General features: G+C 41.3%; 1 protein-coding gene across 1 annotated transcript in view; it reads right to left on the bottom strand.

Annotated features, from left to right (window-relative positions):
- col4a6 (collagen, type IV, alpha 6) overlaps positions 1-13,775 on the bottom strand; it is a 169,921-nt gene extending 156,146 nt beyond the window's left edge. Inside the window, exons 1-3 of the mRNA XM_034677072.1 lie at positions 13,698-13,775; positions 13,389-13,509; positions 13,167-13,212 (exon numbers count right to left, since the gene is read on the bottom strand). Coding sequence (XP_034532963.1) covers positions 13,167-13,212; positions 13,389-13,399 — 57 coding nt within the window. The 5' untranslated portion in view covers positions 13,400-13,509; positions 13,698-13,775. The remainder of the gene's footprint in view (positions 1-13,166; positions 13,213-13,388; positions 13,510-13,697) is intronic.
- Positions 13,776-13,994: the final 219 nt, after the last annotated feature.

Consider the following 13,994-nt stretch of genomic DNA (forward strand, 5'->3'; position numbering starts at 1 on the left):
AAAGACATGTACGATGTACCAAGCTTTTGTAATCGGTAAGAGGCCAAGAGAGAGAGAGAGAGAGAGAGAGAGAGAGGGAAAAAAAGGGCGGAGGAGGTTTAGGGGAGGTCTAGCTGAGGTTGTTACCTGGCTGCCTGGATTAGCCGGCTGGCACAGAGAGGGATGAGTGTGAGACAAAGAGGTGGAAAAACAGCAGAGGTATTCTTAATTACAGGGACAGGTAGGGACATAGTGAGTCGGTAATAGTACACAATAACTGACACATCTGATGTGCCAATGATAGTGTTCCCTATCGCACCGAGACATCAGTAGTATGCAACCGCAGAGTTAATCTCAACACTGGCTCAGTAACCTCAGGAGTACGGACATCCGAGGATGTCAGACGTACAAAAATGTTGGAAATAAAAAAGTCTGATCAAAAAGACTTTGTAGTTTGTCCAAGAGACATCAGAGTTGATTTCTTAGCCAGTGGAATTTTGGAGATATACGGCTCTCAAGGGACAGCAATGGTGATTTATTTAGTTTCACTGCTGAAGTGAACTAAGAGCTGAGAATCTAATTCTCTGGTTGTGAAGAAATGCCATGTTGTGTCTTCCTGCTGTTTATCACAAGTGGACACATCTGTCTTCACACTGGACTTTTTTGCACCCTTGCTTGTGGCTTTTATTTGGTTTCTGAAGTGGCTGCTTGAAAACTGTAACATAAGTGGTTTAATTTTTTTTTTTCAAAGCAAATTCCAGACCTACCTTTTTAGTCTTGCTTTTAACTGAGGTTTATTTTTATTCTTATTAGTTTTATTTATTTATTTATTTATTATCTATTTCAAATTTAAGTCAAGTTTATTCTACTTTATTTATTTATGTACTTATTTATTTATTTATTTTAAGTATAGCATCTTAAGTTCTTTTAATGGTTTAATATTTCAGGTTTTCATTATCTTATTAATTTATTCAATTTCATTTATTTATTTATCTATTTATTATTTTTTTAAGTACAGTATTTTAATTTCTTTACAATGGTTTAATATTTAAGTGTTTTATTATTTTATTGTTTTTTTATTTATTTATTTTCATTTATTTATCTATTTATTATTTTTTAAGTACAGCGTTTTATTTTCTTTACAATGGTTTGATATGTAAGTGTTTCATTATCTTATTGATTTGTTTTATTTTATTTATTTGTCTATTTATTATTTTTTTAAGTACAGCATTTCAATATTTAAGAGTGTTATCTTAGAAATGTATTTTATTTTGGTGATTTTATCTTCCTGTGTTGAGTTTTAACATCTTATTTTACCTCCAGTGTTTCCTCATTAAGATATCATGAGAGTGTTTCCACAGTTCGTTCAGCAACTTCTTTTTTTTTTTAATTTATTTATTTTATTTGTATTGTTTTTATTATTATGTTGTATATATTGTGTTCTTAACCTTAGGATTGTGGGGTGGAATCTTTTTCTTAATTTATTCTATTTGAAGTTGTTTTTATGTACAGCACTTTGTGTTACAATGTCATTGTATGAAAAGCACTTTATAAATAAAGTCTGATTGATTGAATTGTTCTTTCCAAAATGGGAACATGCTAACTGAGGACAACAGTAGTCTAAGGCGTGTTCACACTTTGCAAAGTTGATTAAAAAACCTTATATGCATTGACTCCAGGGTCTGCAGAACTAGAGGAAGACCTTCCACTGCGTTTTTTCCACAAACAGTTCAAGCTAGCGCCGCCATGCTAAAGGTAAAGTTAAACAGGATATTAGCCCTGTGCACACATTTGTTTTCCTTTGGTTTACACTAGCTGCCGGCCACATGTTTTAGACTCCTCCACAATGAGCAGACAATTGCACCTCCATCTTTATTACCAACCACAATGGCATTAATGTGGATTGAAGTGTGTAATTAATGCCATAATTAAAGAGCACTTATGTTGATTAGACAGTCACTCAAACTGACGGTCACATACACACACCTTGTCCTCACAGGAGGGTCGCTACAGACCACCACCACCACCACCACAGTGAACCGACAAACAAAAGGAGATGTGTTCCCCCTTGCACAGGCATGCATACATGATAATTGCAGTGAAGGGAAAAATGTTTCACTTAAAGGGCTGATGTTGGTTTCTAATGCCAAAGTAATGATGTTGCAGGGGGGAAAGCGGCGCATCAAAGCAGAGCGGGAATTGAACCTGTCAGACTTCCTGACTTCAAAACACAGCGAGAATTCCCCATGGCGGTTTAGTTTCCATGGTTTGTGTTTAAATTAAACATCAGGAATAAAAAGATGTCTGGAGTATCTGGTTTGATCATTTGATGCTTATTTAAACAACAAGAAGAGAAGGAGAAAAAAAGAGAAGTGTTTCCGTCCAAATGACACATTTTAATCGCTTTCTTTAAGCTCTGTTTTTGGTCTCCTCCACCCTTCTTGCAAAACATCTGTCAAACTGAAACGCCTTAAACTGAGGGACAGGTTCATACTCTCTTGTATCGCTCTCAAACTACTGGAATCTGGGATCAAACTTTTAATGCAACCAACAAAAATGACATTTTTTCTACCTTGAACCGTTTCCTGTAAGTCACGCGACGTCAAATTTAGGTACCTAAGAATCTGGTGTTTAACCCTCCTGTTATGTTGCGGGGCAAATTCACCAATTTTCAAGTTAAAAAATCAAAGAGAAAAAAATATGTTAAAAGCATTTTTTCACTATGAAACTTCTTCTGCTTGGCTTAATTGGCATGAACAACATATAAAATCCAAAAGACACATTTTAATCTCTTTCTTTAAGCTCTGTTTTTGGTCTCCTCCACCACCTTCTTGCAAAACATCTTTAAAACTAAAACGCCTTGTTGAAATGAGGGACAGGTTCATACTCTCTTGTACCGCTCTCAAACTACTGGAATCTGGGACAAAACTCTTAATGCAACCAACAAAATGAATTTTTTTCTACCTTGATGGAAGAAAAAAAAAATGTTAATAGTATTTTTTCACAATGAAACTTCTTCTGCTTGGCTTAATTAGCGTGAACAACATAGAAAATGAAAATGGTTCATTTCACACATTTGCAACCCCCCCTGCATGTTTATATGACATAGATACTGTCTGTGGGTCAATTTGACCCTGCAGTCAAAGTGGAGGCTAAAAGTGGTCAGAAGTGTTAAATATTAAATGTTTCTTTGCAACTGTGTGACATATTTCACCGAAATCACTTTCAAATGTACATAAAAAAAGATTTAACATGAATTTCCATTAAAAAAAAAAGTGAGTTATCCTCATTGAACTATGATCTGAGAATTAAAGAACACCAATGCACTACATATTGATTTAAATGGTTAGTAATGGAGTTAAAAATGAGATTAATTAATGTAAATTGGGATTTTTTTTTTCATTAAATATGTCCTGGATCAAGTTGACCCAGGAAGATTATTGCTGTGCAAAAGAAACGAACATAACAGGAGGGTTAAGGACAGATAGAAAGTTATCTTTGGGTAACAGTCCTGCAACAGAGGCTGTTCAAATGTGTACAATCCTCAACCATGCATATTGCACAAACATTGAATCTATTGTTGCAGCTGCAGGTTGCAAAATCTTCCATTCTTACTCTCTGATAAGAGGCCTTTTTTGGGAAATGGGATCAGCTTTGAGGCCTGACATGAAAAGTAAAGAAAGGAAATGTGAATAGGAGGTTACAAAAGTACAAGTTAAACAAAACCAAGCGAGATAAGGAAGAGTGAAAGACAGACAGAAGAAAAACCCAACAAATGGGGAGAAGTAGATTGGAGGTCTAATCCGTCTGAAGTGCAAACAGCCCCGAGGGGAGAAATGGCATTAAGGAGAAGGGACCGGGCACGTCGAACAAGCTAAGACAGCACTCCCACCGAGCACACAGCCAGCCTAACACTGCCCCACCTCAGCTCCTTCTCTGACAAGCCTAAAGACCTTCACAAACACAACCCTGGGGCCTGAACACAGATGGAATAAACCCCCCTTTCTTCTTCTTCTTCTCTCCTCCGCGCTCTATCTGTGCTGTTTTAGCCGTCTTCCTTTCATGAGAGGCAGAAAACCAAAAGACAAAGTGCGATAAACAAATCTGGAGAGCGGGTGATTGGAATGTTAAGCCATCACCACGGCTGCGAGCCCCTGCTGGCTTTGTGCTCGGTCGACCTCTGACCTCGGGAGTTCACCGCGACCAATCTGGGGACAAACGGACAGCGTGTGCTTCGTAGGAGGGGAAGAGAGGGGGGAGATGTGAAAGTGGCCATGCCAAGGCTTGGCAAGACAGAGTGATGATGCGGTGACATGTTGCTGTTTCCTGTCGTTTGTTGGCGTTGTTGCCACAACCTTCGAACTGGCGCTTCATATCCCAACACAAAATGACGAATTTAATGGTTTGGCAAAAACACAAGCCGGCGTCAGGGGCCAAAACTCACAAAAACCCCAATCCCAGACTTGATAACGCCGTATCATCACACAAATAAAGTCTGATTGAAACACAGATAGAGGGCGCCCATGGCGAGTCCATCATATTCAAAGTCAGACTGATTACAGTAAATCAAAAAAATTCCATCATCCTTATCAATCGTTCAAAACAAGCCGCAGCACATCTGCACCGAACACAGCAGACGCTACGTGCCGCTTAACCATACCTGGAATTACTAGAAAGACTTCCACGCAATGTTTGTCAGGAGGAACGAACTGAAAGATGGATGAATGCAAAGGAATGATGAAGGGGGGATTTTGAGTTGGATTCAAACTGCAGTTCCTGAGTCAAAGACAAACACAAGGAGAAGGTAACCAGAGGGCACGAAGACACATCTGTCAGCGGTAACACCAACACACCTTCTTCACTCTTGTTGTCTTTGGATGTTTTAACAAACTCTTATTAGGACTTTACACAGATTGCGTATTAAGTCTTGGAGTTATAGACTTGAATGAATTCCACAAAGGTCATTGTCAGTCATCGTTTGAATTCATGGGTGGCTCTTTGGAAACATTTGTAACTCCAAAGAGAGAAAGTCCAGAGAAAGAGAGGATGGTGTTCAACAAAAGCTTGATACAAAGTTCTTCTCCACAACTTCTAAATACTTTGAATAAAAGTAAGCATGCACTAAAACAAGGCATAACAAGTCAAGGAAGAACTTGCAGAATTAAGAGTTGTGCTTCCATCTGATTGTCCATGTAGTCTTGTCCAATAAGGAACATTTCTATCATCTGGTTTGGCTTGAATGTATCAGGCAGACTGCAAAGCATGGTTTCTGTAGCCCTCAAAGACCTAAACACCCGCTGGCGGCTACTTCTTCTTTAATGTTTGATAACTTTGGAACCGCTATCGGGGCGCTGGTTGCCTAGCGGTCTAAGCGCCCCACATACAGAGGCTACAGTCCTCGTCGTAGGGGTTGCCGGTTCAATTCCAGGCCAGTCGACCATTTCCTGCATGTCTTCCCCCTCTCTCTACTCCCCACATTTCCTGTCTGTCTTCAGCTGTCCTATCAAATAAAGGCAAAAAGGCCAAAAATATAACTTAAAAAACAACAACTTTGGAACCGCTATCAACAAGCTTTAAATACTCAGTTACAGCGTACATTCTCAGCATTCCATTGATACCACATTTGCCTCATTCAACATATTCAAAATGAATTCAGGAGAGTCTGGCGCCCCCAAAGATGGTCTAGGTCTTTAAAGGGTTAAGGTAGAAGAAGTAGAGGTTGCACAAAGAGTTGGAACAAGTCACCTTTCCCATCCAAAAATGGTGCAGTTGGGGAAGTAACTGTTCGTCCTTGTTTTGGCCAAATATGCATTTTTCAAGCTGTCCACCTTTATTATTGGAGCATGCATGAAAACAGTCAGCTTCAAACGATGGCAATATGGGCTTTAAGAGAAGGTGTTTCAAAATCCCACCCAGTGCATCCACCTTACTTCAATTATGAACAAGATCCCCTCCTAAAGCTTAAAGGGTTTTGTGAGCCTAGCTAATACAGCTGCCAAGAAATGCATTGCATCTAAGTGGAATCATGTAGACCCTCCAAACATTATTCAATGGATTAACGAGGAAAAATAACCTATTCCATCAGAGGTAGCCCACAGCTGTTTCACAAGACCTGGGACCCCTGGATGGCCTATCTAGAGTCCAGTCAATACAATATTTAACTTATACTCGTACTTCATCTGGATTTAAATGTCAGCCACCTGTAGATGTGTGAGTAAGGTGTAAGGGGAAGATGTGCATGTTACATTGAAGATGGTTCAGTTTGTACGCTTTTTCTATCCAGCTCTTCCAATGTGCACCAAAGTAAGTTAATGGAAACACAACCATTGACTCATCCTCATGAATATATTCAGAAAGCATCAAAAAGTTCTGCAATGTCTTCAAATACTTAAAGATCCTGACATGACATTTCACCCGAACATGTCTGTCTACGAAGATGACATTCAGTTCTTATACATTCACTGAGGGTATTTCCCAGTGAATGAAAGACCTTGATCCCACCTGCATCGGCAAACACATATACATATGATTTACAAGGATTGGGAAACATGCGTGAATGCATGGAGGAACCACACAGGTTGCAGAGTCTTTACTGTGGGCGTGAGCAGAATAACAGCAGGGGCTTTTCAGCAGTACGTTAAACCTGCTGTACGCGGTTTATTGGTTTCCTAATGCACTTACTCTGAAAGTATTTGAGCATTCCTCAGGAGAGAGAAGTATGGTGAAAGTGGTGGGCGGTAAAAGGAGCACAGCTTTTCAGAAACATGAAAATAAATGAGGGGGGGAGAGAAAAGGCTGAGTGTGCAAAGTGACAAAAAAGCTGAATGAAGAAAGAGAATCTGTATCCAGCCTGACCCCGGTCACATCACTCTTTTCTCTCTCTCTCCGGATCTACCTGTCGCCTCTTTACCTTATCACGTTTCAGAACAGCCTCAGACGTCTTCATAAACTTAACTCTAATCCCATCCTGACCCAAATCATCAGGGTCTAAAGCCTTCGGGGAATGTAAACCACAGCAGAGACTCTTCTTATCATACAGAAACTTACTTAATGTATATCCTGAAATATGTTTAACCCTGACAGTGAAGCCATAAATCACCCTTGATGAGGTCTGATGGGTCTCTTCACTCTGCAATTATGTGGTTCAGATGCTTGTCACCTTCTTCTTAAATTGGAGAAGGGAGGCTTGAGGGTTCGGATAACTTAGATTGCTTTCATTGAATCTAATCAAGGAAGAAAGACTTTGGCTGTGATGCTGCAGGGTTGGTGAGAAGATGGGGAACCACCGCTCGCAAATCACACCACAAATCAACCGGTAATGTGGTGCCTGACTTGGGGGAAGCAACGAGGGCAAAAAGTGATAGGAAAGAGGGGTGTGAGGGGTAATAATGATCGGGTGATGGAGGGAGGAGGGAGGGCAGAAAGAAGGGAAAGGAAGGAGGAGGAGGTGGAAAGGGGGCAGAGAGTTGGGGAGGGTCTAGAAACCACAAATCAAGCAGTGATCAGTCGCCTCACTTAGTGTTTCTGGAATGTTCCAGCCTATAGCACCTGCAGGGAGCGGGAGACAGCCTGACAAGTCCTGCCAAGCTCTGGCGGAATTCAACAGAGAGGGGGGGAGAGAGGGAGGGAGGGAAGGAGGGAGGGAGGGACAGGAGAGGGGGAGCGGATGGTTGTCCCTACACCATTTGTCAGATTGCTTCTCAGCAGCTTTATCACATCAATTTATCTGCAGAGTTACAGACTGTAAAGCAAGGTGACAACGGGTCACGGGTGTTCAAATTTATTTGGGAAGGTCTCTCCGTCTGCTCAGAAATCTCTGAACAGATTTGTGATAGTATTCCTCACATGCACTGGTGTTATTTTATATGACTAAAGCAGTGCTTTTGCATGTTTTAAGCCCACATTTCAAAACCCTGCAAAGACAATCTAATATGGATGCATGTCAGTGTCAGATTGCCCCGAATGTGCATTCAAGGATGATGTACCAGCAGGGGGCTACACCGATGTGACTTAAGGATTGAATTTGCTATAAAGTGCATAAAACTCAACATATAGAAGAAGCCAGGGTCGTCAGATGGTCAAATACAACAAACTGGACCTTCAACAAGCAGACCATGATATAAGTCTGACGTTAAACCGACTGTAGGCGAGTCACGTAACATGTAACGTGACTTTAAGGCGGGATAAGAGTCATAAGGTTAATATATATATATATAATAATATGTTACAAGCTTTGGGTATTATCAATCAATTGAAGTTGGGTGGCTTTGACTCATTCAAAATGACATTACCAATAAGAGGTATCTTAAATATGTAACTTTATTAAAAAAAATCTATATTACAGAAAAATATGTTTTTTGAAAATGTATAAAAAAGGAGATAGTGCCTAACCTTAGCTATTCTACGTTTATGCTTTTTTTAAGTGTGTACATTGAGATGGGTCCATTACAAGCTTTGGTGCAAATCCATGTAGGCTTGTAGAGGCTTTATCAAATAGAGCTTGTAACAACAACACCAAGTAAACCTCTTGATTTTCCCCAAACCATGTTTTTCTGCCAAACATGATTCAGTGGATTTGTGCCTAAACCGAACCATTCCTAAATCTCAGTTCCTCTTGTTTGTAGCTGGCACTGGAGAGCGAACAACTTTTGTTCCAAATTGTGACTCAAGCTAACTCCTGTCTTTGAGATCTGTGATGTGGAGAAATTACATTTCCATGCAAAAAGGTTAAAATTGCACAATTGCACAACCCATCGACAGTCGTCTAACAACCGTTAAACTGGAAGTAATGTCTTTAAAAAGATGTATGCAGGGGCGTTGGTGGCCTAGTGGTCTAAGCGCCCCATGTACAGAGGCTACAGTCCTTTGTCGCAGGGGTCGCCGGTTCGATTCCTGGCCGGTTGTCCATTTCCTGCATGTCCTCCCCCACTCTCTACTCCCCACATTTCCTGTCTCTCTTCAGCTGTCCTATCAAATAAAGGCAAAAAGGCCAAAAATATAACTTCAAAAAAAGGAGATGTATGCATTCAAGTGCAGCTAACAATCCCTTTGGACTGCAAAAGTCTTGGTAAGGCATCCTTCTCACTACACCGGTGTCCCTACAAGTGTGCCGTCTCTTCCAGATGCAATGCCGATGATTCAAAGTTTGTAAAATAATGTGCAACCATTTGGTTCAACACTTGTTTGTAAGACTTGTAAAAATCAGGAGTCATCTCCTGAGCAGAGAGTGTCAAATATTTCACAGCGCCCCTCTTTTCTGACTCTGTATGCATGATTTGTACAAGAGGGAGGGATTAAAGTGGAGGATAAAACTTACAGAAACACTGGTGTAATCCTTTAAGTCTAAAAAAAGGTTGTATATACCCGCCGCAAGAGATTCATCAAGACTTCATTTACAAAAATATCAACTTCCGCCATGAAATACGCCCGTACGACATATCTAACGGTGCCAAACTTGTTCCTAAAACCCTCATTTGTCATCACAGATTACACAGTTTGAACAAATGTGTACAAGCCATCCATCATGCATTCCAGCTAGGTCAGTGCAAACACAAAGAGTTCATTTCTGTCCAGGTAGAACAGAAACACTGACTACAAACGTCCACTCCCTCCTCTCCTTCCCGTCATGCCTCGACCCCTTCTCCTGCCTCGCCATTCTTCCTCACACCCGTGTGTGATGTTTTCCCTGTGCCAACAGCTGTGTGAGCGCTAACAGGCACTTTGGAGAGGATCCTAAAAGGTTTCCCTCTCTCTCCCTGCATGTTCCCTGACACATCATTTTAAAAAACACCATCATGGGCGTTGTTTGGCGAGTGCTTGACTAATCTATTAATAAAACAGCCAAGATAGAAAGGAGAGAGGGTTGCCTTTGAAAGATGTCAAACAGGTTTGTGTTTGGTTGGAATAATGGAAAAAATAAGCTTCCTATTCCAATTGTCCAAATTTCCTTAAAGCACACAACATAGTCAAGACAAGAGCGACTTAAGCTAGCTTCAACAACTGCTGGATCTAGCTAGCAAACTGGCCAAGCAGTCCTTCTGTGTTATGCAAAGCCTCTGCTAAAGCTAGCTTCTTCAAGACATGCTAACTACTCAAAGAGATAGCCTATACATTCTTTAGCCATGTCCCAATTCAGGAGTAGGATCCTTTGAAGGATCTAGCCTTCATAGCTGGCATAGTCGTAGTCTCATTTAAGGATGGGCTGAAATGTGACAGTCTGGTCTGCAGAAGACTTCCTGTACCCTCACCCTTACACTTGTGTCACATAGAACAGCCCCTATAGCTTAGTGACAGGTAGCTAACATAGTCAAGGTCACATAACTTAACCACAAAAGGTGATTTCAAGTTTCAAGGTGTCTGTTTTTTCAACATTCGTAGCTGTCTTGCTGTTCCACTGAGTTAAAACCAAGTACTGATATTTAACGGTGTATTACTGGGCCGGTCTGGGGTATACTAGGGTGCAATGCTAATGCTGTGCAGTCCTGCTAACTATCAAATTCTCACTAAGAAATAAGAATGTTTTTGATCTAGTCTAAAGACACTGACACCTGATGTATGTCCTTTCTTTTACTGGTGGTGTACAGTAGAACAAAAGGTCAGTGAACCCCACTCTCTGCTGGATGCAAACTACCAAACTTAAGACCACCCAATGAAGTCACATCTGTCAGTCACTAAAACCCACACCCACACACACATGTATGCATCCACTCAGTCTTCCAGTCACCCACACACACACACATATACAACACAATACAACAGGGAGGTGGGAAGTGGGCGGAGGAGTCAATTCAAAGTCAATGCGGCTCCATCAGCTGAGTCCTTTTCAGACGCAGGAAGCTTAAGGCGCTGATTCGCTTTAATGTTCCTACGTCAGCGTCAGCATCTCTTTGCACTGAGCAGCTACAGCAAGGTAGTAACGCTGACAGGGTCCACGGTTTGATTCTCCATGTCAGACAATGATAAAGAGTGAAAGTTGATTTTGCATTGTAGTGAGGCTCACTTTCCAGCTCCCTGTACTTCAAAATAAACCTCAAGTCCTGCAGAACTGAAAAGAAGGAGTCACGTTGGCTTCTGTCAGTGTGAATGACACCATCAAACAGCCCTGCTGCTCTTTCTTAATCTAATTTTGGGGAAGGTGGATGTGCTGCATTGACCCTTCACCTCACAACCTAACCTGACCCTTGTCTTGTCGTCACAGATGTCCTGTCCTGTGTCTCAATAAAGTTTAATTTTAACTTCTTTGTGTTCTCGCCTCTGGACGCCATCCTTTCACCAACTACACTAAACAAACAGAGAACATAGCAGAACCAAGCAGCAACCTCTGGTCTTAAAATAGGAAGCCAATGCGGAAGTGTTAAAAACTGCAGTTCATCGAGTGTCCACTTGAGGCTTGCTGCAGAAACACAGGAAACCACATACACACCCATTCAAAAGAAGACGATCTTTACAGCAGAAATAAACATGTTTACTGCCTGGTTCAAAAAGTGAATGTAGTCTGAATAGCTAATTTCTCTATCGGCACACACTGTACAGGGTAAGACATTTTCATAACTGTATTTTTTAAGGTATTCAACTTACGACTTTTGCCCATATAAGGGCATAGCTTGACTTGGCGGTAACACTGTAGCTGTTAGCAACAAGTCTAAAGACCCGCCTCTTTACCTCACACTAGCTAAACAGAAGTTAAGTTGAGTTCAGCATTTTCAATATGCCACCCACTGACAAAGATACTATGTCCATTTATTATACAGTCTATGAGCGGGACACCAAACTGCTGATATGACTAGCATAGATATCGTACTGCCAGCTAGTGTTTGGGTGGGGTATTGCAGACCCCAATTGCCAAGTATTCACTACAGTGTAGATATAGTCAACCTAGGAGTCTAAACCAGGCTTCAGAGTGAACAGCCATGCTAGCAGCTCTATTCGGTTGAACTGAATGCTAGCATAAGCATGCTAAATGCTAAGACGCTGATGTTAAGCTGGTTACTTTTACCTTGTTCATCACTTTAGCTCACTTAAGTTATGGTTACAAGTATTTTGGTGTTACAGAATGAACTGGGCTTTATGCTACATCACCTCACTTTGACGGTGCACCAAAATGTTAAACAAGGAGACAGCAGTTCTTACTATTTAGGAAGGGTAGTACATCGTAAGAGTTTGGAGTAGGGCCCAGAAAAAGCTAAGGATGAATGAAGGGTAAGAGTTAAGTGTTCACAGAATTTGAGTTTCACTGCAACAAATTGTTTCTGATTTCAGAAGCTTGCACATTGGAGTGTTTCTGGAGGTTCAGATGTAGACGTATTGAAAATATATATTTTTTAAAAGGCTAAAAAATGTTAAATAAAGAGGAATAAAATTAAATATGAAGATATAAGTCATAACAATAAGAAAATAAGTTGAAATAAAAATGAGATATTCACAGAACTTTAAAAAAAAAAAAAAGGCAGAAACCAAACTGTGACGTCATCAAGGCTGAAATCTAATAAGCAGTCACTTGCAGAAAGTCTTGCAGGCCCAAAGGTGTGGCGTCTGAAAAAGCATATCTCCCTAATGTTCTCCTTAACCTACATATTCATCAGTGGGCGGTGCTTCACTTGCAAATGTCTGTGAGCGGGTCCACTCAAAATTGAGCAGCTCTTCTCTTCTCTGTCCCTCAGGCTACATTTAAATACAAACTTCAGAGTCGAAGCTGTGGAGCATTACTCCTGAGTCTGTCATGGATTTAAATCCACCAAGAAGTTTAATTTTAACTCAATGTATGAAACATAATCACATAAAAGAGTGACGGATGTGTGCGTAAATTCTGCACTGTTGTAAAAAAAGATATTCAGAAATGTGAGGCAGGCTGCTGCAGACACCCACAGAGTGACGCGTGGAGGAATCACTGCATGTAGGAGAGCTGCAGGTATTCTGCACGAGCATGAAAAAAAGTCTTCTTAAATGTGCAACTAATGCATCAAACTGCACCTGCTGCGTTAAATACGCAGCTTGGAGCATATTCAGTCACCTCTGCGGTGCAGCTGTTTGCAGCAGAGTCTCCAGCTCCAGCAAATACTCAGTCCCAATTGCAAAAACACACAAACCCAGATTGAGCTTCATTCAGTTTTGTCTCGACCCCTCTAAATAAACCCAGAGGAGCCCACTTCACCTGAAGAGGAGTGTAATAGTAAACAAACAGGACTTACTCCGTGCGCAGATCTCACCACCACGGCGACTGTTATCACATAAATCCTGCAGGAGGAACAAACATTTTGGTTAGGGTGTTTGTTTCCAGAGGTATAAAGTGCGCCTGAGCCGGACTACAGCAGCTCCTCACAGCCTGCTCCTGCTGCCTGCTGCTGCAGTGCCCCAAAAACCCGACCCTGAAAAACATTCTGAGCGAGATTTGAAAAGGAGAAGAAGCTTACAGGAATTTCATTTTGATCCGACTGGCTGAGAGGGAACCACACTTCGACTCTCGACTCCCCTTGTCTTCACCAGCAAGCCTCTTCAAACGCGCTCATCGACGGCTCCAAAAAACCCTGTCATCTACCCGGAGACACACAAGAAGAGAGAGATAAAGTAGTCCCACCGCACCGGCACACACACACACACACACACAACCCACCCCTTGTTCACACACACTCACACTGTAAAGCGTTCAAACTCACTCAGGACAGAAAAGCCTCATTGTGTTTGATTTCTGTCATAAAATAATCAGAGCTTCTCCAACTCACCAAAGTTGCAGCGGTGAAGTCGCTGCTGCGCTCTCCGGGCTGTTGCGCTTCAACTCAGCAGCGCACCACAGCAGCAGGAGAGGAGGGGCCAACAACACATGTCATTCATGCCTCCATACCTTTGGCTACAACAGATTTTTTACCCACGCAGACTGAGCAGGGAGCTCTTCAAACAGTCCGGGGCTGCGAAGGGGGACTCATGTGTCTCCAGAGAGTCTGGATTTAAGTTTCAATCATTTTAAAAAACACACAAAGAATAAAATATATCAAAGTTTGTGTCATAATGAACAAGTTTGT

Source organism: Notolabrus celidotus, chromosome 23, assembly GCF_009762535.1.
Source record: "Notolabrus celidotus isolate fNotCel1 chromosome 23, fNotCel1.pri, whole genome shotgun sequence".
NCBI classification, from domain to species: Eukaryota; Metazoa; Chordata; class Actinopteri; order Labriformes; family Labridae; genus Notolabrus; species Notolabrus celidotus.